Consider the following 23,386-nt stretch of genomic DNA (forward strand, 5'->3'; position numbering starts at 1 on the left):
AGAAGGAATGCCAGGGCGGGCTCAGGCCAGGCCTGGCCAGCTGGAGAGTCCAGGACGTCGTACGAGCTGTTGTTGCAAGGAGTTGTATTTACCACAGGGAAATGTAGAGGAGTAGTCTGGTCACAGATGAAGTCAATTCTTACCGGGTCAGCAGATATTAGCAACAGTAGATGCTTCTTCCTGGACTGAAGATTGTTCCCCACCTTTTCCCGCCCTTCTCTGACGGTGCCGAACACTCGGACCTTGTAGCAGGGCGGCCTGGCCAAGGCCCTGAGCTCCCGGAGGCAGGCAGTGACGTATCTGGCCACACAGCGCACATCTGCACAGACAGTTCCTGAAGAAGGGGGAGTGGAGCCCCTCTTGTGTGTGAACTACAGGGTTAAGGCTCCGAACTGTAGCTTGTACACAAGTGCTCATACCAGTGCTTCTACGGCGTCTTAGTGATGTCCCCCTTCGTCATCAGTGACAAATGCAGTTAGCTGCCCTGCAGGAACCGGATGCCACACCAGGCCCGATCACCTGCCACTCCTGCTTTAGGAGTATCAACGGGGGGTATCGGTAAGCTCTTTCCTAGACTACAGTTGTTGAAACTAAATAAATGCTCTACACCACCCACGAGGAGACCCCTGCCGCTGGCCAGGGAGGGACCAGTGAGGCTGGAAGAAACACAGCAGCACCGTGAGGAAGTTGTAGGTAATCTTAAGGTCACGTGGAATCTGTGTTCCTGGTGCTGAGGGCACAGGTTCACCAGGGTTCCTGTCAGCGGCCGTGGGGGGCCCTGCTGCACCTGCAGACGCTCCGGGAGCAGACCGGATCCACAGGGAGTAGGGCTGTCGCTGCCAGGAGAGTTGCCCCGGAAACAGACGCACGAGCGGCCCTGCAGGCGCTGTTCGCCTCGGGACTAGTGACTATCAAAGCTCCAGGCTCAACAGCAGCAACCTCGCAAGTCCTTAAAAGAAAGGCTGCTCAGCCCACCCTCCCTTCGGCAGGATTAACTACTTTCCATCAGGGAAGGGGGCCAGTGCTGGCTCCTCCCCTGCCAGCTCAGGCCCCAACACCACCTGCGGGGCCCTGGGAGAAGCGGGGGGCGGCGCTCTGCGCTCTGGCCTGTTGCGAAGTACCGTGCAGGGCAGTGCAGCTCGCAGTCTTTCCATCTGTTCTTAAGAGAGCTGAGCTCAAGGTCAAGGCTCCTAAATTGACAACAGTGACTTGGTCTGTGTTCTTTCCCTGCTCTCTGGGTCACGCTTTTGCCCTCATCTTTGAGTTCCTGTGGAGCTTGTAGACTTCATACCCTATTTTTCTTCATAAATAGGTACCTTAGTGTGATCAGACTGGGAATGAGTCCTCTCCAGTGCCTAGTGTGTACTGGGCGGAAGGTGGGGCAAAGAAACAACGGACTTGAGGCTTCCTCCATGCCCCAGTCCAGCCAGCCCTCCTCTGCTGCCTGTGCTGCAGGCTCATGGGGCCAGGGTGGGCGCTGACTGCCCAGCACATCCCCGGGCTGGGGCCAAGGGGCTGCCGGGACAGGAGGGGCAGCCCTGCTCTAGTGTAGTAAGGCCTCGTGGTACGGGTGTACCCTTCACTGCCTTCTCAGGTGTGTGCAGGGACAGAGGACTGGCATCCCAGCCAGGGTAATAAATACTGAACGGACAGGTGTGACCCTCTATCCCGGCACGTCATGCGGAACCTGAAAGCATTCGAGGGGAAGTAAAATGCCACTTTGATTCCAGTGCTGGTTCTCCGGCGCCTTCTCAGCGATGGCTTCAGTGGTGAAAGGCAGCGCTGGCCCTTTCTTGGAGGTGGGCAGGGCAGGCAGGAAGCCTCCCTACGTGGAAGGGGGGTCCATCGTGGAGAGGATCCGCACAACCTCTGCTCGCTGTGTCGGGGAGATGTGCTGGGTCATGTGCACGATGGAGTCCATGGCGACCTCGGGATTGGCCTGTACCAAGCTGGAGGAGAAGATTTGGAGGGTGAAGAGGCGGGAGAGGCGGCCGTGCCCAGGTCAGGGCAGTGTAAGAACTGCCCCTGCACGTGCTAGCAGAGCCCACGGCGGCATCCCACCGGGTTTGTTTTCTGACCTGAAACTGTCCCCAGCAGCAAGGCAGCTACAAGGCAGGCCTGAAACATTCTGCTGTGTCAAAGGTAAGGAAGGACTTCAGAAAACCAGCACCAAACCACTGGGGCCCTACCACAGAGACAGTGGGGCCAGCGTGAAGGAGTACCCACTGGCTAAGTCTGGGACATCAAAGTCAGTATAATAATGAATTAAAAGTATTTTAAAAATAGAACTATATATTGAATATGTATTCAATAATGAATATATAAATGAATGGAGGAGAGAGGACTCTTGCTTACAGAACTGGAGCAAGAGTCACCCATAGATGCTAAATCGAGGTGTGAATTCTGAGGAGGAACAGGGTGTACGCATGGCCTTAAAAGTCTGTCCCACAGCTCGCTTATTAGGCACACAGGAATATCAGTAACTGCACACTGGAGAAACTGAGTACTGTCTTGACCAGAAGATCGAAATGACCACCAGCAGAGGCAGACGACCTCGGGGGGCGGGGGGGTGGTCTCCAGATGCGGGACCCCGGGAAGGCTACCTCACCACGTATGGGATGATCTGGCTGAGCATAGGCGACCTGAACCTCAACGTGAGGGTGCGCCCAACATCCTCAAAGTGAGCAGCTATACAAACGGACCAGACAGATGAGCAGCCGCGCTCACCACCGCGACAGCAAACGGGGTAACACATAAACAAGTACATCTGGGCACAGACTTGGTCTTGGTACTGTTCTAGCTCTGCAGATTTTCTGTAAGTACAATGTTTCCAAATAAAAGGCTTTTAAGAACCAGCCTCCCCGGTCTCCAGCCCCCGCTATGGATGAGCCTGCGACTTTGGGAGGAGAACACTATCTGTGCTGGGGACGGGGACAGGGGCAGGCAGTTCCCCAGGAAACTGCGCACACTCAGCTTTCCTCACAGGACCGTTCATCCGGTCGGGCACGATGAACTATGTCTTCCTCTAGCGAAGGTTACTAAGCGCCCTGGGGACTGGAGGCTGAGGAAGAACTGGGCTTCAGGCCGTTTCTCTCTGTGGGGCAGCTGCGGGGTCTCCCGCAGAAAGAGACCACAATGACTGTAACGCTCCGGCATCTCAAGCTTTGTTTTTACATTTTTCGTTCCAAAGAAGGGGCCCCCCACCCCTCCTGGGAGTCCCCACTGCGGGTCTCACCTGCGGATCTGCTTGAGGACATAGTCTCTGCTGATATACTTGATGTTTTCCTCGATGACGGAGCGAACCCCGTCCTCCTCTGTCAGCTGCTTCTCCAGCCACTCCACCAGGTCCTTGTTGTTGTCCCAAACGTAGGCCTGCAACAGACGAGTCCCGGTCAAGCCCCAGGCCCAGGCGGCCCCCGGAGTGTTCAATACGCGGAAGACTCACTCCAAACACTTGCTCAGTGCACAAAACTTGCTCACGTTTCTCTGTTACTGTTGACGTTGTAGAATAAGGAGAAAACAGGCCTCAAGACAGGAGCTGGCCTCCGCCTTCCTTCTTTCTTTTGACTCAGATGCACATGGGGAGCATCGCTCAGCCCCTCCAGAGCCACCACGCCCCCAAGCCCACTGCGCCTGCCACTCTAGGTCTGACCGATCCACAACAGCTGAGGAAAGAGCCAGACCGTGTACGCTAAGGTGCTGATGGACGGGGTGGGGGTGGCTGGTTTGGTGGTTGAAGATGAAACTGTTGCTCTCGGAGGAACTGAGTCCCAATTCCTCAAATACAAGGCTCCAGTCCCAGTCAGGCCCAGCAGGTGAGCTGCTCTGTGAGGGGACAGTCCCATGTCTGACGCCCGCTTTCCTTTCCAGGAGAGCATTCAAAGGGTCAAGGCGGCTGTAACCCTGAGAGACTCCACAAACCCCCTCTCGCCTCTTTTTCGAGATCATTTAGCTGAGCATTTCCTAGGTAGCTGACTACATAATAATTCAGGAGTGTGTTAGAGACCTAATAGCCTTCTCCTTGCTCTTCTCCTCTCATTTTCTTTACAAATCATTTAGGAATCGTTTTGTTAATGGTTTCCGGAAAACCAAGTACCACCATTAGGGCTCATTCATATTTATGTCATTTTGTTTGGGTAATTAAACACAAAGCTCGTCATTTAAAGGTGCGCTATCCTTCTCTGTTATCACTAACGAAGTCAAAGTCAGAATGACAATGAGTTTGGCGCGGTAATTTAATAGGTGGGCACGCGGGGGACTCTCAGAAGCTTGCGCTGGGGCTCAGAACCTGCATCGCCACAGCTGTGACTGCAGGGCCTCAGGCACGGAGGAGACTCTCAGCACACCCCTCAGGAGGCGCCACGCAGCAGGGAACAGCCCAGCATGGCTTTCCAACTTCCCGTTTTGTGCCTTTAAAAATAATGGTTTCTTTTCATACTCACCTCCCATCTGTAACTTAGCTGGTAGGTTAGATGTACCTGGTTATTTATTGTATGTCATGCAACTGATGTCCACATTTCTAACAATTCTTTTTTCTAAAAAAGATTTTACTTTCAGAAAGAGGGGAAGGGAAGGGGAAAGAGGGAGAGAAACATCAATCAGCTGCCTCTTGCATGTGCCCAACGGTAGTAGACTGAACCCACAACTCCAGGCATGTGCTCCGACCTTGGGCTTTGCGGGATGACATTCAACCAACGGAGCCACACCGGTTAGGGCTCTTAACAATTCTTAACAAGTCCTTCCCAGTCACAGGGTTAAGGAGAGGCAATGGGCCTTTTCTAGCTCCTCGTCCAGTTCATTTTCTGCCCCCAAATTTGCCCACCTCTGTAATCACTGAAACAAGATCAGCTCTCTTCGTCAGGGCGCCGTGGCCAGGGGGGCGCAGGCCTGAGCGAGCCCTCCTGCCTCTGTGCACCTCGGTCAGGGATGCTGGCACATCCTGAGGCTAAACTGCAGGAAAGATTTTGTTTGGAAGGAAAGGAGGTGCCGTGTCAATCTCTGTTGGCAAGGGTGGGGGTGCTGCTTTCCCCACAACGTGGTCTTAACTAACCTGCATTCCAGCTCCTGAACTCCAACACCTCCATTTCTATCCCTGGTCCTTGTGACATCTGACGTTGGAACATGCCCCTACTTATGGAGCTTTGGAGGCAGGAAAAACTAAAACAATGACTATTGCTTGGATTTCAGTATGGAAAAAACAATAACAAGGTTTACCCAAGAACCCCAAAGCCTTTCGTCGAGGAGACTATTTAATACTCTTATTAATCATTTTTAATCCGTTTGCTTTTAATTAAGAAACAGCATGATGCTTTCCTATCAACATATGCCAGGGAGCAGATTAATTGTGGCTTAAGATAATGCTCCTTGATTGGTGTAATGTATTAGCTAACGAGATGCCTGCTTCTAACGATGCTCAGACACTACACTGGAAACCAGTTACCCTCGAGAGAAAACTCTGCTGCCTTCCCCTCCTGCAGCCACAGAATATGTTAGGTGTTTGGGAACTTTTTAAATGTTTAATTCAGAGAAGATCAGCGCAACACATTGCAAACTTTAGAACTGGTGCTCTCAAGTCTCCCCTTTGAAAACATCCTTATATGAATGATCTGCTGCTCGAAGAACAGCGACTGGACGGCAACCAACGGGCCAGCCCCAGTGGAGTTTAGATTGCACTGCAGCACATGTGAAGGCAAAGGCGTCACCGACCCCAGTCAGTTGCACTTTCAGCAAGAAACAGGCTCAAGCTCCCACGGTGCCGCAGGCTTTTCCACAACAGACCTGGCAGGCTTTCGCGCACTGTTGTGAGCTAACTTCCTTCCCCTGGGAAAGCAAGGGTCCCCCCTGCTGAGTTAGGGAGTCTACAGTCTTTGCCCACTTAGAGGAGTTGTAAGACTCCTCACTCTAGCCATCCAGCGAGATGAGCCAACCCTATTCCCAGAAAGAAAAAAAGAGCTGTTATCATTTCCCTCCTGGAAATTATGAAAATGTGGCTCATTATTCCTAGTGTCCCAGTGTGGATTTTAAGCAAGTGTGAAACGCGGGGCTGCTAACCTCATCACAGGCCTGGGCCCATATGTCACCTGCCTGACACTCCTCCCAATCAGAACACTTTAATACCGATAAAATATTGATAATTAAGCATCCCAACAGTGGTCTTACAATAATGTTCAGCAGACACTCTATCTCTCTGCATCAGCGGGTAAGTATCTCCAGCACTACTCAACTTCACTAATTGTGTGTAGTCATTAGTCTATCTTACAAAATCTAAATGACCTGTTTGGAAAGTTTCGTTTCTAACCTATCGATAGCTGTTAAGTCCTCTTTAGTGATCAGGGCACAGCCTGCTAGCAGGGAGCCCTGTCACCGTGCCCTGCAGGTAAGTCACCTTGCTAACTGCCTGGAGACAGCTCCAGCCGTGTGACTTTTTTCTGAGGCTTTGGCTACAGTGGTAAATAGCCACGTGGGCTGGGTCTCGTGAGAGCTACTGCAGGCTCAGCCGAACCCAGGGCCAAGCAATGCTGTCCGGTTCCGCCTCGCCTCCTGCCTCTGGGGCCCGACGCCAGAAGTTTGGTGCACACTTGCCCCTGGGAAGCTCGAGGCTGGGCCTTGGGCACGGTGGAAATCAAATGGTCCTACCAAGGGTGCTTCTCCTCTATCCTCCTCACAAGGGCCTCACCGAGAGCATCTCATTTGGAACGGAGCGTGAGCGGGCAGATACCGGGACAGTAAGGATGTGTTATGGCATAGGTTGTGGATAAATCAGAGCAAGCCGAGACAAAGAGCATTAGTGGGACTCAACTACGCTCATGGACCCAACCCCCTCCTGCCAGGATCAGTACGGTAAGTTAACGCTTATATTTTTTACCTTTTAGCGAGCTGTGCTGAGAGGAGGAAGAAACCAGCCTGTTTCGTCTGTTGAACACCAATCAATGTGCTCCTTCTTATCATGTCACTAAAAATCTCACCGAACCCAGTGAAATAAACACCGTCCCCATTTTACACATTAGGGAACAGAGGCTTAAATAACATGTCTGCACCAGTAAATGGCAAAGCTGGGACCCAGAAAGTGTGTGAGACTCTAAAACCCATGTGCAGAACCCATCAGGACTGTGCTCCATGAGAGTTCCCATCTCAATTTCTACTGTTGGGAGAAAAAAAGTCAGTCGGTTTGACCACAAACCTCAAACTGTCGGTCTAAGAATTGAGAGAAAACATGCTCACGAAACAAATGTGTGCTATGTTCTTATGACCCAATTTAAACCTAAATTCTTAATTGTTTTCTCAGGGAGCTCTAGTGATGCTTCCGCCTGCAGTGAAACTACGAACCATAACCTGCTATTCTACTACAGGCAGACTGTCCCAGGGACTCAAACAGAACCCATAACTCACAGGAGCAGGTTCCTCTAAGGCAGCGATTTTCAATTGGTGTGCCACAAAAATGTTTTAAATATGCAATGACATGACTGGTCAGGGGCCCTGACCTCTTTTCCCGTAGATTCTCAAATAAAAAAAGGACAACAGCCAGCACATCAGCAGCCATCTGGTGTGAATGCCCCGTCTTGAACCATAAATATACAGGTCATGTGCTAGAGTTGCATCGTACTGGCTAATTCTTGGTACCAGAAATCCTTATACACAAGTATAGGCACCTGATTTTAAAAGCCACTTTATAGCAGAAAGGGTAGGCAAATTACTATTACTACTTCTGCTATTATTATTATTTTGTAAATCAATAAAAATTATACCTTTTTTTTGCCAAATTGGCAAAATATATACTTTTGGTGTGCTGTAGAATTTTAGTAACTGGTTTATGTGTGCCATGAGATGAAAAAGGCTGAAAATCGCTGCCTTAAGGAAGACAAAAGAATTACTTCGCTCAGTCACACAGTATCAGTGTCTTCAAATTTTCAGTCCCCTAATCTGTTTCTTCAGGATTAAGATTAAAAAGCAAATTCTCTGGGAAAAAGGAACACACAGCATGGCTAACAGAGGCCTATCACTAAATGTCCTTCCCTACCAGTAACCACAAGAAGGATTAGAGGGTCCCTTCTGGGTGCAAAGCCAGGGTCTAGACTCAGCCAGCCCTTGCACGTAAGAGCCACAGCACTCAGTACCCACCACTGTGGGAGGTGGCCAGCAAAACGCGAGGGGCCTAAGGTTTTAAGCCGTTCCCAAACACTGGGCAGTTGCGCGTCAGCCCTTGGGAGGCAGCATGGACTGAACATTGCTACCCTTTCTTCTCTCAAGGGCGCTGCGGGTTTGTCACCCACCCCGCACTGCACTGGGGCCCGCTGAGCCCGCAGAACACAGAGGGAGGTTTCAAAGCCACATCACAGGATCCCGGGCTTCCTCTCTCCACTCCGTCCCGGCCTGAGGGCGCAGGAGAAGGCCAGGGAAACAGCCTCCTCCTGAGCTGCGGGGCTGAGGTCGACTTCTGTACGTGTTTCAGGCCACGAGTGTGTCCACACACAGTCCACTGTCCTCTCCATCGATAAGGGATGGAAATGACCTCCTCTTCCAGACACAGCCCCCTGGGTGCAGGAGGCTGAGGAGCAACTGAAGGGCCTCGCCACGCACTTCAGGCTCGGAGGAAAGCTATTCCTTCTCTGCATCCTTGTGCCTGCTGAGGCCGTGCATGTCCATTAGTGACTAATGTGGCAAGAAGGTGGTGCGGGCCTCTCCTGGCCACACGTGCACACCCCATTTACCCAGCCGGCCCCTTAACTGGAGAACAACCTCTTATTTTACACTTGCGCGACTTTCAATGCCAACTTCCCCTGGAAGCTGCCAGTAGCCACTGACAAAATTGTCTCACTCAATTATGATGCCACAGACTGACCTTAACCTGAACCAAATGTCACGTAAGGCTGCACTCCCCTGCTGCACATGTGAAATATTTATCCAAAGAAGCTTTTCGGTCGTAAAAAATGGGTAGACTTAACACAAAGGTGAACCTTAGAAGGGCCCTGATTCACTGACTAAAACTGACGGCAACCTTGGAGTTCCTGAGAACACTGGGCAGAGACTTCAGGCAACGCTTTCCGGAAGGAGGCTGGAGTCGTCCTCCCATTAAAGACCCTAACCCAGTAGTCACCAAATGTTTTGGGTCACATAGCTATTTTTAGCACATACTACCAAATTCTGATAAAATGTCTGTCTGATGTATATACCTGACTTTTTTTAATCCATGTGCTCCTAATAAAGGTTCATTTCTTAGTGGAAATAAAGAGGAACAAAAGCTCTAACTTCCTTCCCATCTTCCGTGGACTGTCTCATGCAACCCAGGATTCCAGGGTTGTCCTGGCCTCAGGTCCCCCGTACCCCAGCCTGGGGGCACGAGCATCGGAGCCACCGTCCCAGTGGGGTCCCTGCTCTGAGGCCTCTGTGGGACCGCCCCAAGCACACCCAGGTTCACAGCCCCCATTTGAAACCAGAAGCTTTACGTGGTCACAGCACCTGCTACCTACATGGCTCCCACGCCTCTCAGGCTTCGTGCCCCGCCTCCTTCAGTGCCCCCCACCACACAGCGCCCCGAGCAGTCTTCCTTCTGACAACACAACACAAGTCAGACGGTGTCTCTGCTGCTGAAAATACCTCAGGGGCTTCCTGCAGGACCACGTCCAAACCCCCACTACAGCTCCCACGGCCCTGCATGCGCCCGGTCTCTGAGCCGTCCTGAGACAGCTGCAGCGCACGGTCCTTCTGCTGTCCGGCCCTGCAGCACTCCGTCCATCCCGCCTGGAACATTCCTCCTACACCCCCAAATCCAGCCTCTTCCTCTGGTTCATTTATACTTTGTTTTCCGGTCTCTGCTACATCACTTGTAGAAGTCTTCCCAGGCTCCCCTCCCCCTTCCCAAAGCGAGCGTCAGGTGTCCTTTCTCTGCGCTCTATGACGTCCTGGGTTTGCTGTGGGCAACACAGGTCTCACTGTTGTATGTGACCTCTCGACCAACCTGCCTTTCGCTCTAGGTGGGGAGCTCTGTGTGGCCGGGGACAACGCCTGCCTCTTTAAGTGCTGTGTTCCCAGGGCCTAAGGTAGCTGATATTTAGCAGGTATTCAGAAAGGTTTGCTGAGTGACAGAATGAGCTGCAAAAATGTCCTACCCCCTCTTCCGTCGCGACACCACAGACCTGTTACCGTGGGGAGGAAACAGGGCCCAGGCCTACGCTTCCCGTGCGCTCCTGCCCCACGAGGCCTGGGGATTCCGAGGAGACCGCCCGTGCGGGCCTCGGGCGGGGTGAGGAGCACAGCACGAAGGCCCCTCCGAGGGTGCCCGCCTACCTTCACTGTCCCTTCCACTTCCACAAACCAGCGCCTCAGCATGGCCTGGATCTGGCCATCAGTCAGCTCGGGGTTGGCGTTGTGGATCTTCCTCTTGACGAGGTCCTCCAGCAGCAGGCGCCTCAGCCGCCAGTAGAAGAAGGTGCGGGATGTCTTCCAGTCCAGGATGTCCTATATACAGGGAAGGATAAATCGAGTCACCCCAGTCCCCACCCCTGCTCAGTGCCAGTCCAGGGGCACCCCACAGACGCAGACACAGACACTCACTCTCCAGCACGGCGCTCAGAGCCTCGAGAGCCGGCTGCGAGCTCCCCGCTCCTACAGATGCGCCCCCAGTGCAGAGCAGCCCCTGCCCCTGCTGGCTGCAGCCCATGCACAGCGATGGGCCTGGCTACCGCGAACCCCACTCGTGGCCGGGATGTTATGGGAAGGGGCTGTGAGTTCCCAGCCAACCAGAGTGAGGAAGTGGGTTGGAGCAAACAGCTCAAAGGACTCGCACGCAAACCCAACGGGTCAGGGGCTGCCGGAGCGCTGACACTGGAGTCACACTGGAGTCACGTGCAGCCTGAGCCCCGCTGCGCAGCTTTCCCCGGGGGGGCGGGAGGGGGCACACATGGGCCTCCGTTTCCCACCAGCCACATGGAGCTTGCCTCCTGCGGAGTCCAGGAGGCAACCTAAATCATAAACTGTTTCAGGGTGATAGCAGGTACAGAAAAAGGAGGAAAGTGGTTTGCTCTGCCCAAGCTGTTTTAATCCAGCCCCCATGAGCCTGTGTGCGGGAGACACACTCGCCCGCCCGCGGCTCTCTGACAAGTCAGAAGCGGCAACCACCATACTCACATTAATGACACCCTTCTCCTGCATCCGGCCTGGGGTGTCATGCAAGTCAGCGAACTGCACGGCTACCTGGTGGTAAATGGGAGTTAGGAACTCCTCCCGCTCCTTCAACTTGTTCTCCAGCTCCTTCCGCTCGGCAGTGCTGAGCTCCGGGGTGCCTGCAATTAAACCAACCTGCCCGTCATGCTCCGTGGTGACCAGAACACTATGCTCAGGAGCAGCAGTCATGGGAAGCTCAAAATCGCAACCCCTCCCCATACCCTGGTGACCTGCTCTCCGTGGTCTTCACCACCTCTTTGCTGAGTAACAGGAATCCGCGAGGTGCCAGACCTTTCTTGGCCTCGCCATGGGGAGCTCGCATGTCCTCCTCTCCCCGTGGAGGTCACAACTATAAACGCAGCCGTGGGGAGTCCCGCTCCCCCGGCCTCTCCCTGAGCAGGTGCCAGCAACACCTGGAGGCCGGTGTGTCTCTTCATCTCACTGACTGGCAGCCAGACCTCCGCTTCCCGCGAAGGACACCATGCCTGTGCCCTGCTGGCCAGCAAGCACCGCAGCAGCTGGGCCATCGGAGCGTGGAACGTGGTGGGACGGCCCCCCTGGGCTTCCGAGCACCAGCCAGCGGCTCTCCTCCCCTCCCGTCCACGCCAGGACCCACCCAGCTTGCTGACGATCCGAATGACTTCTGAACTTGCAAGCTGCTTTACTCCACAGCTTCCCCTCTCAGGTTGGATACTCCTACCCGCAGCTGGTAGGCTCCCATTGAGTCTGCGCCCTGTCTGTGCGTCTCGGGCCGGCTTAGTGGGTCAGCCAGCCCGCCGGTCTCCTGCCTGGGCTGCTTCTGACAGAGGCAACCCCTGGCCACACTGCCGAAGACCGTACCCTCACTCAACAGACAGGACACTTTGGAATTCCTCATAACAAGGCACCCACGCCCCGCCCATCGCCAGGGTCTCACTAGGGGTGTTGCTAGGTTGTACTTTCATTTCTCATTACTCTCAGCATGGGGCAGGCTGTCAATACTGAAAATTTAGTCGCCTGCCTAGTAAGGGGGAGTAGGTCCAGCCGAAGGAGCAATAGGCGATGGCCCCTGGCGTTGAGGACACCTGAATGCCTCATCACCAAAGCTGACAAGAAAATACATGGCCGCAGGTGATGGGACACAGAAGAGAAAGGTCTTTTTCAGGCATGTCTGTCTGGGAACAGGGCTTGCTTTTTATGCTACCATGAATCATCTGCCATGAACAGCCTTGGGCTACTGAGTGAGCCGTAAGTATTATAAACAAACACATGTTAATAGAACAGGGATGTAACTATAACTATAGTGCCTAGTTTCAGTTTTATGAGGTTTTGGATGCCCAACTCTTTTTTTTTTTTAACTCATCACTACTTTAAAACTGTAAAGAACAGTGCTGAAGGCTATGGTTTCTTGGGCTCTCACAAGGAGGACAATGACCACTTTATCGCTTTGGGTCCCTGACTCCTCAGCAGCCTCCTTCCCAAACCAGGGAAGAAGCGGGCTGGCCCTGGGCCCCGTGGTGTGGGGGGAGGCGAAGGCCCACTGGTTCCCGCGTGGGGCTGCCGGGGGAACTGACGGCTGGCTGCTTTCTTCTGAGATGAGACGGTCTCAGTTATAACACCCTTGGCAGAGAAGCAAGTGTTCTTCTTCCCCAGTAACAGGAACCAAGACTCCTTGGAAAGAGTTGATTCCGAGGTTGGGGCAAGGAAAATATAAGATGAGCCTGGAACTTCTTGTCACAAAGAACAGAAAGTGCTGAAAAATGATTGGGACACATTAAAAGGACATGATGTTCCCACTGACCAAATCTGGGACAATTTCAGTAGCAAATTTATCAAAAAAGATAATGTGTTTATCAGACAGATCGTTTATGGAATCAAATAAGAGCCCGTGAGTCCTTCCTGCTCTAAATGATTACATGGGGAAGAAGGAAAAGGACAGCCCTTCCCCCCAGCAGAATAGCAGTTACTAGACATACAGGAATGATGGGATTAGGAAATCATCACTTTACAACCAACACAGTAATTTATTTTGCTAAGAATTATCAATGAATGGTAAAACTAGCGGAGGAAGGTTTGAAGAGGAACAGGATATGTACATAGTCTCAAAGTATCTCCTTACAGATTACTTTTTAATCACAAAGGGGAAAATGGTAGTGTTACAGTGAATTAACCTAGTGAACAAAAACCTTACGCAAGGAATCAAAGTTACCATTGACATCAGGCGCCTTCTGAGAAGGACTTATCATCTTTGCAATATTCCTGCCCAGAATGCACAGCCTAAATCTAACCAAGAGGAAATGTGAGACAAGACCAAACTGAGGAGCAAACTACAAAAAAGTGGCCTGCACGCTTTTTAAAAAAGCCCAGATCATGAAAGACAAGGAAATGCTAAAGAATTATTCCAGAATAAAGTAGACTAAAATACTTGACAACAAATTATAATCTGTGGTCTGGAATTATATCTCAGACCAAACAAAAATAAAAAAAGGAGGGGGGTGAGGAGGGGAAAAACATTACAGGACATTATTGGGACAACTGGCAAAATTTCAATATGAATCATGGATTAGACAGTGGTGTTATATCAATGTTATAGTTCCTGATTTTGATAAATGTATCGTGGTTATGTAAGGGAAAGTCTGTGTTCTTAGAAACACACATGAAATATCTACGGATGACAGAGTATGATGTCTACGAATTAGCCTCCAATGGCTCACAGAAAGTGTGTGTGTGTGTGTGTCTGTGTGTGTAGAGTGAACGAGCTCACACACGAGCGTGCAGAAATGATAAAGCAGGTGAGTCTGAGAAGAAGGCATTAGAAATTCTTTTTATAATTTTTCTGTAAAATTTTTCAAATGGAAAGTTAAAAAAACACAAGCCCAACTAAGAAAATGTTTTTCCTGGCTCCCCAGTGCATACAATCAATAATCAGAGCTAATATTTATAGGGTACTGGGCACTATTCTAAGTGCTTTATATCTACTAACTCATTTCAACCTTACAACCACCTTTGGAGGTTGGTCTCATTATCCCCATCTTACAGGCAAGGAAACTGAGGTGCTGAGAATGTATGTAACTTGCCCAGGTCACAAAGCCAAAAGGAGCAGAGCCAGGACTCAGGTACCGCACCACGGCTCCCAGACCTTGTGGGCACTATATAATGCTGTCTGTATTGCTTATTTGGGGCAGAGGACACACACCTCAGCGGAAGCATCCCTTCGATTTCAGAAAAGGCTAACTGATGAGTGCAGACTCCTAGCTGGTGAAGCTGAAGTTCCGTCCTAGTCCCAGTCCACAGCTGAGACAAAGATGGTGTATCTCCAGTCGTTACCACTCTGTAGGGCAGACTTCAGGCTTAAGGGGGGCTCCTCCTGTTACTGTGAAGATCAAGAGCTAACACAACAGCCCTGCTGGGGCGGGGTGGCGGCGGCGGGGACTGTGGATACGGCTGATAGGGAGGTGCAGACGGTTAACATTTTCCTTCTGGGTAAACAACCAACATTATGCTCTAGGCACATCTGTGTATATGTGCACCATCTATAACACATACCATTTATTGAGCATTTACTATGGGCTAGGCGTTGCACTCAATGCGTTCTGGCTCACATAGCTCATAAGCCGCCATGCATAATTCAGACGAGGTCTAGTCAGCTGTCACCACCGCTGCCAAGCTGAACACCTAAATATTGCTGAGCTTTCCAAGTTGCTTCACACGCATTATTTCTAACCCTTCCAACAACAAAAAGGGTGTCTGTTTTATAGGTGAGGAAACCAAGGCTCTGAGGTGTGAAGTGACTTGCCCAACGGCGCCTGGCCGTTAAGCAGCAGAGTCAGGATTTACACTGGGGTCTTGGTGTCCCTGCAGCCTGTGTCCCTTCACAGTAAATGGAACTGACAACAACTGAGCAGGGATCCTGGCAGTTGCCAAGAAGGGGAATCAGCTGGCGAGCTTGGTTCATTGGGTTAGAGAGGAGTTAACAGCCCAGCTGGGCTCTGGGTGCAGAGAGGGAGACTTACGAGCTTAGGAGCAGAGCATTCTGGAAACAAGGTCTTGGCTTTTGACCAAGTTGGAAGGACAGAGAAGGCTGGCTCCTGGACTAACAAAGGTCTTGTCCACCTAATCAAGCTATTCAGAGCTTTGAAAGAGTAACAAGGTAAACACCTGTAATGTTCCCCCCACCCTCGAGAATGGGAAGGTCACAGAGCATCCCCCCAAAGGCTGCCTTGCTTGATTCCTCTGGTAAGGCTTCTCATCAGTCAAGACCTTCCTCAAAAAATGCACCAAAGCAAGGAAAAGACAGAAGTAGCAAATGTGTGTCTTTTACCACGCAATGAGAAAACCAAGGATTTGTGTGCTGTTTTAAGAGAGGGAGACAAAGGTCTTCTACATTTTATTTTCTAAAAATACAATGCTGCTCTTAAGCTAGTTAGACCCTTATGTAGCACACGAGGGCCTCTCCGTGTACAGCGAAGCCGCCAGCCCCAGTAATGATTTAGGGGAGATTAACAAATATGTCAATGTCTATTTTCTGCTTAATTTAAAAGCGGCGTCTATAAAGATTTTTGACTTCTGAACCCTGTTCTCCTGAAAGAAAGAAGGTAAGAATGAGGAGGGGGATAAAGAGTGATTATCCTATCATTGATCGTTTGTCAGGAGCATTTCTTATTCACTGGACTATTGTAAAAAGCTAAGCTCTCGATCAATCCTGTAAGCTCCCTGTACAATTAAATATCTTGGAATGGTTTTCTTTCTTTTCTGGCCAGATTGCAGGGCCTCAGGGTTTTTAGGGAAGCAAGTAGGGGTGTGTGCATTTGAGTGCGTTTAAGGCGGCGCTGCAGAGCGGGAAGTCACCCTTTCCCAGGACCTCCTTTAGGAAGAGGCTGAGGTGAAAGAAGAGAGGTAGGTGACTCCCACCAAACTTCCTTCCCAAAATAAAAAGACCCCATGAAATCCTGAAGATCCTACTTTACAATAAAACATTTTAATGTAAAGAGTTAAATACTGAAGTCTGATCAAATGGAAGAGCTAATGTTATTGAAATGTTACTGTGTGCTAGCATTAAGTACTTTTCATCTCTTTTAATCCTCGTAACAACCCTAAAAGACCGCTGTCTTACAGGTGAGGAAACCGAGGCACAAAAAGCAAAGTAACCTGCCTACAAAGCCAGGACACAGGACATGGTGGAGCTGGGATTGGACTTCGGTAGATTGGCTTCAGAGCCCCTGCTCTTTAAATGGAACAAGTTAAACTGACCCACAGGTGTCCCTGGGGCAGCAGCCTGTCAGGTGTTTCTGGGGCCAATGTGATGGAAAGCTACGTCTCTCCCCCACGGGGTCAGCGCGCTGACGCAAAGCTGCCGAGGGCGGACCTGGTTTTTACAGCAGGTGTTTCTTACCCAGCCACCACGCGGAGGGAGCCTCACCCTGTGGATGAGCGGGCCACGTGCTATGGAGGAGGAGGAGGAGTTGGGAGGAGGGGTGAGACCGTCAAAGCTTAGAATAAAAATCAGGTGTAGGCTAAAAAGTTCTCTGCTCAGCCAAAGGCACCAGATAACCTTGTAGAAATCGCTTTTCTTTTCTGAGCTCAGTTTCTCATTTATATAACAATACTGACCTGGCAAGCAAGAAAAATGTTTTGTAAAAGAATGTGATATTAAAGTGTTTTTAAACATTTTTTTAAAAGTTATATTAAGAAGCTTATGTAAATTAAAACCCAATTTTAACTTTTATGGGCCCTTCCTCCTTCTCTTAAGAAAGCAATTTGCTTTGATTGGTTAAATACTTACAAAGCTAAGACAAGAACTAGACCACCCTCCCTACTAAGCTCCAGAATATCTCAGATATAGGAATACACACCTCAACCTTGAGAGTGAAGAATCAGCATAAAAAAGACTGGAGTCTTATTAAGATTCAGAAGTACAAACATAAGTAGCTGTTTAAAAGATCTATGTAATCATATTTTCTATGTTGAAAGAAATTTGTTTATAAAGATAGTAAGATATAGTGAAAAAAAACCTCTGCAAAACTATTTCCGTATCCATAACAGGTGTGCCTTTCCCTGCACAAAAGCATTCTTGAAAAACTGTGTAAATCAGATCCAGTTTTAAATGCCTTTAGGGAGCTATTTAGAAGGAACCCTGCAGTGAATCCTTTGGTAAAGCAAATAATCCTTTTGTAATGGGAATAATTTCTCCCAATGTATCTAGTTTTTTGTTTTTTTTTTTAATCCCATTTTCATAGATCTGCTTTTCTTCAAAGGGGGCCATACCTATCTAAACACAACTTCATTTGCATATTGATTTTAACAGCAAGCTTCTCAAGGGATGTTTAACCCTAAGGTTCCTTGCAATGGTGCTTATATTCTGCTATTTGTATTTTTAAACTATCTATAGTAAGCCCAGAGATTTCCAAATAGGAGTAAAAACATATATCACACGCCTGCAGCCCTGTGCCCTGTACTCCCATGCAAACATCCCACACAAGAGAGGAAACAGCAAAGATTTCTCTGAATTCTAGTGGCAAGACACTTGAAGTCTTGACTCTTTTCTTTCCCTACCTTGCTCTGCCTGAGTCGGGCAGGTGCAGAAACAGGGATCTGGGTCGGCTGGGGCTGTCAGTTGGGGCCAAGTGGACAGGGTGTCTCAGACAGAGCCTGGTGACAGCCTCCAGGCAGGCAGAAGTTTAGGTTCAGTCTAAGGGAACACCTGCCAGGTCCCGCGGGCCTGCCAGAATGGTGGATCACTGCTTCCTGGGAAGGGGCAAGCCCAGGGGCTTTTACTAACACAATCAGACTAACGGAGCAGACCACAGCGACCCCTTCTCCTTGTGGAAAATGTCGTCACTGTTGCGCTAAGGTGCGGCAGACGGAAGAGGAGCTGAATCAGTGCGGCGAGGCAGGCTGTAGGCTGCTGCTAAGTTAAGGGAGGAGGCACAATCCCATGATTTCTGCCTTCATGACAGGAGACCTCACACTGTTTCTCACTGGCCTACCTACCCCAGAGCCCAGTGGTTGGGTGGCCATGGTTCTAGTGAGGACACGCCATGGACAGGAGGGGCCAGGGCCACAGGCCACTTCCCAGGCATGGGTGTTTGAACTTCTTTCCTTCCTAGGCTCAGCTTTCCAGTAAGGATGCTGCTTTCTGCCTCAAACGAGCAACGTGGGCTCTCTTCCGCTTACACCACCTTGAAGATGGACACAAGAGATGGAAAAATACACAGGGCTCAGAGACTTGGACCACCTCTGCCAGAAAAGCAGCTGAGCAGCCCCTACCTCGCCCTAACCCTAGGAAGTGTCCTTTTCCTGTCGTCCTGGCTGCTAAAGGGGAGGCCTGGGAGGAAGGTGTTCCAGAAGACTTCCATAGACAATTTCTTCTCACCCACAGCCATTAAACCCCATCTGCACCCAGGGTGCCTGGGACCAGGTGTGAGGGTGCCGGGGAGGCCAGGCCGAGCTCAGCCGGCGCTGCCTCTGCCTGTTATCAGACCGGCACTTGCAGGGCGTGCTCCGCATGGGCACAGCCAGGGTGCTGCGTGGCAGGCCGCCCGGCTGTCTGGGAACGGGGCCACGGCTGAGATGTGCGTCTGGAATGGGATGAAGTTCCACTGAGTGGCTCCTTTGCCTGGATGCTCTTTGCACTGAGGGAGAGGGACAGTGGAGAACTTAAGACTGCTTCACACTTGAGCTGGGCAGTTCCTTCTGTCTAAATTGATTTGTCATTTCCTTCTGAATGCGAGAGGGCGAGGATCCAGGAAGGGACCTCAGGCTGCAGCACTCAGGAGGGCCGTCTCGCTCCACGGCCACTTTCCCTGCTCCTGTCTCTGTGGGGAGGTGGGACATCAGAGAGACACAAAGATGCCCTCGAAGGGCTCAGGGTCTGTTTCCAGAAGAGAAATTTAATTTCCTTAAGGCAACCAGAATGGGAGGATGTTAATCCTCCCGGTGCTGAGAAGTCAGGGGCAGAACTGGTCCAGCAATGGGGTTTACATCCCGCTTCTTTCTGGGCTAATTCTTCCCTTTACCTTTATCAGGAGTTAATATATGGCCTGTTTTCATACTCACTGTTATAATCACAGAACTGCAAACTAGTAATTTACACCTTCTTGCCTAAACTAAGTGTATAAAATGACAAAAGGTCACTTTTTAAACAATAAAAATTCTGGAAGAGATGAAATTAGCTGTTCAGAAATTAAACATTTCTCACTGCTCTTCGAGAATAAATAGTAACTGTGGTTTTGAACCATCGGCTGTGCACTGGTTTGTGTAACTGATCGGACAGTGTGCGCCCCAGTGCAGAGGCCAATTTGAGGGGAGACTGGGGACACAAGATAACACCCACCCCGGCGGGCTCTCTCACACATTTGATTTTCCTCAGTGGAACTGACTTTAGATCAGAAAGGGAAAGAATTCTGGTTTAATTCTGATCAGGCTCAGTATTCAGCTGAAGTAGAATCTGAACAAATCTGGAGAAAAGTAGCACACACGGAAGCAGAATTTCACTCCAGGCTCCGTTGCACATTTATTCTGTATCACACATGATTCATGTAACTCTTCTTTTTGCCTCCATCTCCCAGTCTGGAGTAGGAGGTCATTTTTACCCACTCTGTGAAAAGGCATTCCGGCAGCCTCTGGTCCTGGCCGTTGAGGAAGGAGCCAAAAGCCAATATGACCCTCCGAGGAACCGGGTCCCAGCACGTCCCCTTACATCCCTGCTGCCCTGTCGTGTCACAGACACATGTGGGTGTGTGCGGTCTTCGTGAACGACTGCAGACGCCTGAGAGACAAGACCACTTCTGAGTCTTTCTTATTTCCTTTCCTATCCCACTGGCTCCAAAAGCAGAGCTAAGCCAGAGAGTGCCTGATACCAGGCGCTAATAATTAAGACGGAAAGGAAACGATGCCAGTCTCCACGTTCGCAGATTGAAAGCTAACGCACACTCATCAGACCCTCACGTTAGCTATGGTGGCAGTGTTACCTCCGCTTTCTCAATGAAGAAACTGATGTTCAGAGAAGTTACACCATTTACCTGCAGGCAACATAACGAAGACTGGTAACCCGGCTGTTTTTATTCCACACCCACTGCGCATGTTCCCAGGCTGCCGTGGGCCAGAGCCTGCTTCACGTTTAGCAGACTAAGGATTCTTTCTCTAGTGCCATGTTGGTCAAGGTTAAATAAATATGCTTTTCTTCAATGCGGACAGAAAATTGATAATGAGATGATTTGTAACAAATGATTAAACAGCCACCACTTGGGAATCTCCTCCCTCTCCTCGTCCTATGTTTCAAAAGTTAAAAGGTGCTGGGTGAAGGGGAGCGATATCCCTTTTCTTCAGGAGAAAGAGGCTTCCGTCCCACACCCTCACCAGCAGTCGCTCTACAAACAGATGTCGGAGAGGATCCCTCTTCCTGCCACCCCGTTACTCAGAAGGGATGATAACAGCCATTGGGGGGTTAAAAAGAGGCAGTGAACCCCCAGTTAATGAGCAGGAATTCAGCAGGCAGTGTAAGATAAATGGAGCTCTCTCTGCTTCTGCTGGAGTCAGCATGAACTGCGGCCCTGCGGCTTGTTTGTGGCAAATGGAGTGCACGAAATATCAAAGGGCAGTGATCCAGAAGAAGACCGACTTTGACAAATTTTAAATTGGCCAGAAAGAAAACCAGCAAAAAAGGGGAGAAAGGAGAGAAAATTATGCAATTTGCTGTGTCCTGCAATTGTGGCATTGCTGCCTTTGTACAGAATTAGTGGTAAAAACAGCAGCAACGATCGGGGGATGCTGGGAGCAATTATGAGCCATCTAAGTGAGATGCTTATCAGTGGCTGAAGCTTTTAGAGCTTTCTCTGTGTACAGTCGTGAGGAACTTGCTCTTGAGCTGCAGTTACTTTAATTAAAGTGTATGGGGTTGGTCAGAAATAATTATCCTGTTTGAAAAAGAAAAGAGAGAGAAAAAAAAAAAACCCACCTCAACAACTCTGGTAGCAATAGATTTTAGAGACAACTTTGCCCATTTCTTGTTGTATGTGCGCATTTCCCTGAAAGGATCAGGCTGCGGTGGGTTAGAGTTATTGGTGGCTGTTGCCTGGTGGCAAACAATGGGACACAAACAGGGTTTATTGTAACTCGAGTCACTGTGTGACCTGGCTCAGGGCTCCAAACATCAGGATGTACAAGCTCTAGAATGGAAGGAAACAGAAGTTTTTGTGTCTCTAGACGGTGAGGATACAGGGAGTTCACAAATGGTATTTCATTCATTAAATTACTACTTGGAACCTAAATGTGCTAGCCATCTCTCTTTTTTACACGTTCCATTCACTGTGTTTCACTACCTTTTAAAGACATTTTCTCTGCTTCTCTGAAAACAAAACGAACCAACAAACAAAAGGAGCTCAAGCAATTATCTGTAGTAACTGCAAGGGGCTCAATGGGGGACCTGAGCAGAAAATCAGTGTTTTAAAAGAATCTGAAACTCATTCAGACTCTCAAGTCAACACGGGGCTCCCACTGTTCAGTCCTGTGTTCACATTGTAAGCACCTTCCAAAAGCTCCCAAAACAAATGAGCAGCAGAGCCCTGGCTGGCAGCACAAAGCGCAAACGGTCTCAGGGCTGCTGCTGCCACAGCCTCTGGAAGCAACAGCGAACAGTCGTTATTTCCTCTTCTCCAGCTCAGGATGGCCCAGAACACTGCCTGAGCAGGCGTCCCGCTTTCCTATCCCATGGCTCGGACTCTCACGTCCCTCGGGAACGAGGCAGGTTTCTCCAAAGAGACAAGCTGAAACAGGACCTTTACATCTAGCGTATTCTCTGATCAGTCCGGTCCCAACAGCAACTTCTCGCTAGTCATTCTTTACAACGATATCCACAGGCCTAGACAGATGGGCTATTTGAACTATAAGGAACTAGCAGAAGAAAAATTGGGTGACTTTTGCTGTTTTAGGGCCCACTTTCCCACCTATTACACACACTATTTCATTCTACCAGGGTTCTCACCATATAGAGGACAGTAAATAAAGATTATCATGAATTTGATCAAATGCTTCAGTGCCTCTTCCCCTGGCCTAGAATGCACTCATTACAAATCAGCTGAATGGCTCATTGATTTGCCAGGAGGACAAGCAGACATACCCAATCGCTCAGCCAAGTGGATGTAGACCGGGTCCACCCGACGCATGGTTTTCACCAGATCCTTTCTGCGGAATTTGATTTCTACTGTCCCTTCTGGCTCCAGAACTGATGCCCTGGATCGAACAGAAAGAAAAGAAAACATAACAAAACACAAACAGAGGCACTTTAAAGGAAGGAGACGACAGAATAAGGCCAGTTACAATCTGTGGACCAGGAAATAGCTTCATTATGGTTTTGCCCACTCATGGTACAGAAGTAACTCCAGGGAGAGAAGCAGGCACCAGAGAAGTATCTGAGTGAGGTATGAGAAAGGCTTGGCAAAAGACAGTTAAAATAATTCTCATTACCTCACTGGTCTACCTCCATCTCAAAGGGAGAAGAATACAGATTCCACCACCTACAGCTGATAAGGGTAACAGCAGTCCCATTATTTTCCAGTGGCAGGGAAACAGCCTCCAGCCCTTAGGCTATACAATGAGGGGTTGATGCTGATCAGTCCTACACACAGCTGTCAGTCTGCTGGTGGCACTCAGACACAGGCCATTCTGCTACTTGACCTGGCCTCACACGTCTGCCTACTGCTATGGAAATGACAAAGTGAAGGGCCTCAGGCTACTTCTAGTGCATACTAATGATGTTCTATTACCAGGAACTTACCCTAAACACCTTCCTTTTTTCTAAACTTTTACAATAATAATAATAATAATAATAATAATAATAATAAAAAATACAGCTAATGCTTACTATGTGCATGGCACTGTTTTAAGTGCTGAAATTAAAATTTTCACCACCACCCTGTGCCCTGTCTACATCCGCTAGGAAGTCAGGTACAACAGACACGGAAACTAAGGTAAGAGACTTGTGTAAGTCTAACAAGTGACAGAAGTGGGTTTAAAACCACAGTCTCATTCCAAAATCTGCAGAGGAATTGTCTTTGATCTGGTGTCAGATCAGGGGCTAGGTTAGAACTTAAAAATAATAAATTCCTAAGCACCGAACGCAAGCTTAATGATTTGACAATAAAATTATTGGATTCTCCTAAGCAGCTTTTGAAGTAGGAGGTGGACATTTTGGGGAAAAGAGAAACACAGGGGTTCTAATAAAATGACTGGATACAGGAATTGCCACAGA

The 23,386-nt window shown here is 49.6% G+C and overlaps 1 protein-coding gene across 3 annotated transcripts in view; it reads right to left on the bottom strand.

Annotated features, from left to right (window-relative positions):
• Positions 1 to 1,127: 1,127 nt before the first annotated feature.
• Positions 1,128 to 23,386, bottom strand: part of ACACA (acetyl-CoA carboxylase alpha) — a 199,167-nt gene continuing 176,908 nt past the window's right edge. For 2 of the 3 annotated variants that reach the window (XM_090290711.1, XM_090290710.1), the window contains 5 exons: positions 22,256 to 22,368; positions 11,125 to 11,279; positions 10,285 to 10,455; positions 3,236 to 3,372; positions 1,128 to 1,949 (listed from right to left, as the gene is read on the bottom strand). In XM_090290711.1, coding sequence (XP_090146837.1) covers positions 1,826 to 1,949; positions 3,236 to 3,372; positions 10,285 to 10,455; positions 11,125 to 11,279; positions 22,256 to 22,368 — 700 coding nt within the window. In that variant the 3' untranslated portion in view covers positions 1,128 to 1,825. Of the gene's footprint in view, positions 1,950 to 3,235; positions 3,373 to 10,284; positions 10,456 to 11,124; positions 11,280 to 21,096; positions 21,306 to 22,255; positions 22,369 to 23,386 lie in introns of those variants that run through there. The other variant, XM_090290712.1, reaches the window with a different exon arrangement.

This window comes from Furipterus horrens, unplaced genomic scaffold (assembly GCF_987537825.1).
Source record: "Furipterus horrens unplaced genomic scaffold, mFurHor1.1.pri manual_scaffold_11, whole genome shotgun sequence".
In the NCBI taxonomy this organism is placed as follows: domain Eukaryota; kingdom Metazoa; phylum Chordata; class Mammalia; order Chiroptera; family Furipteridae; genus Furipterus; species Furipterus horrens.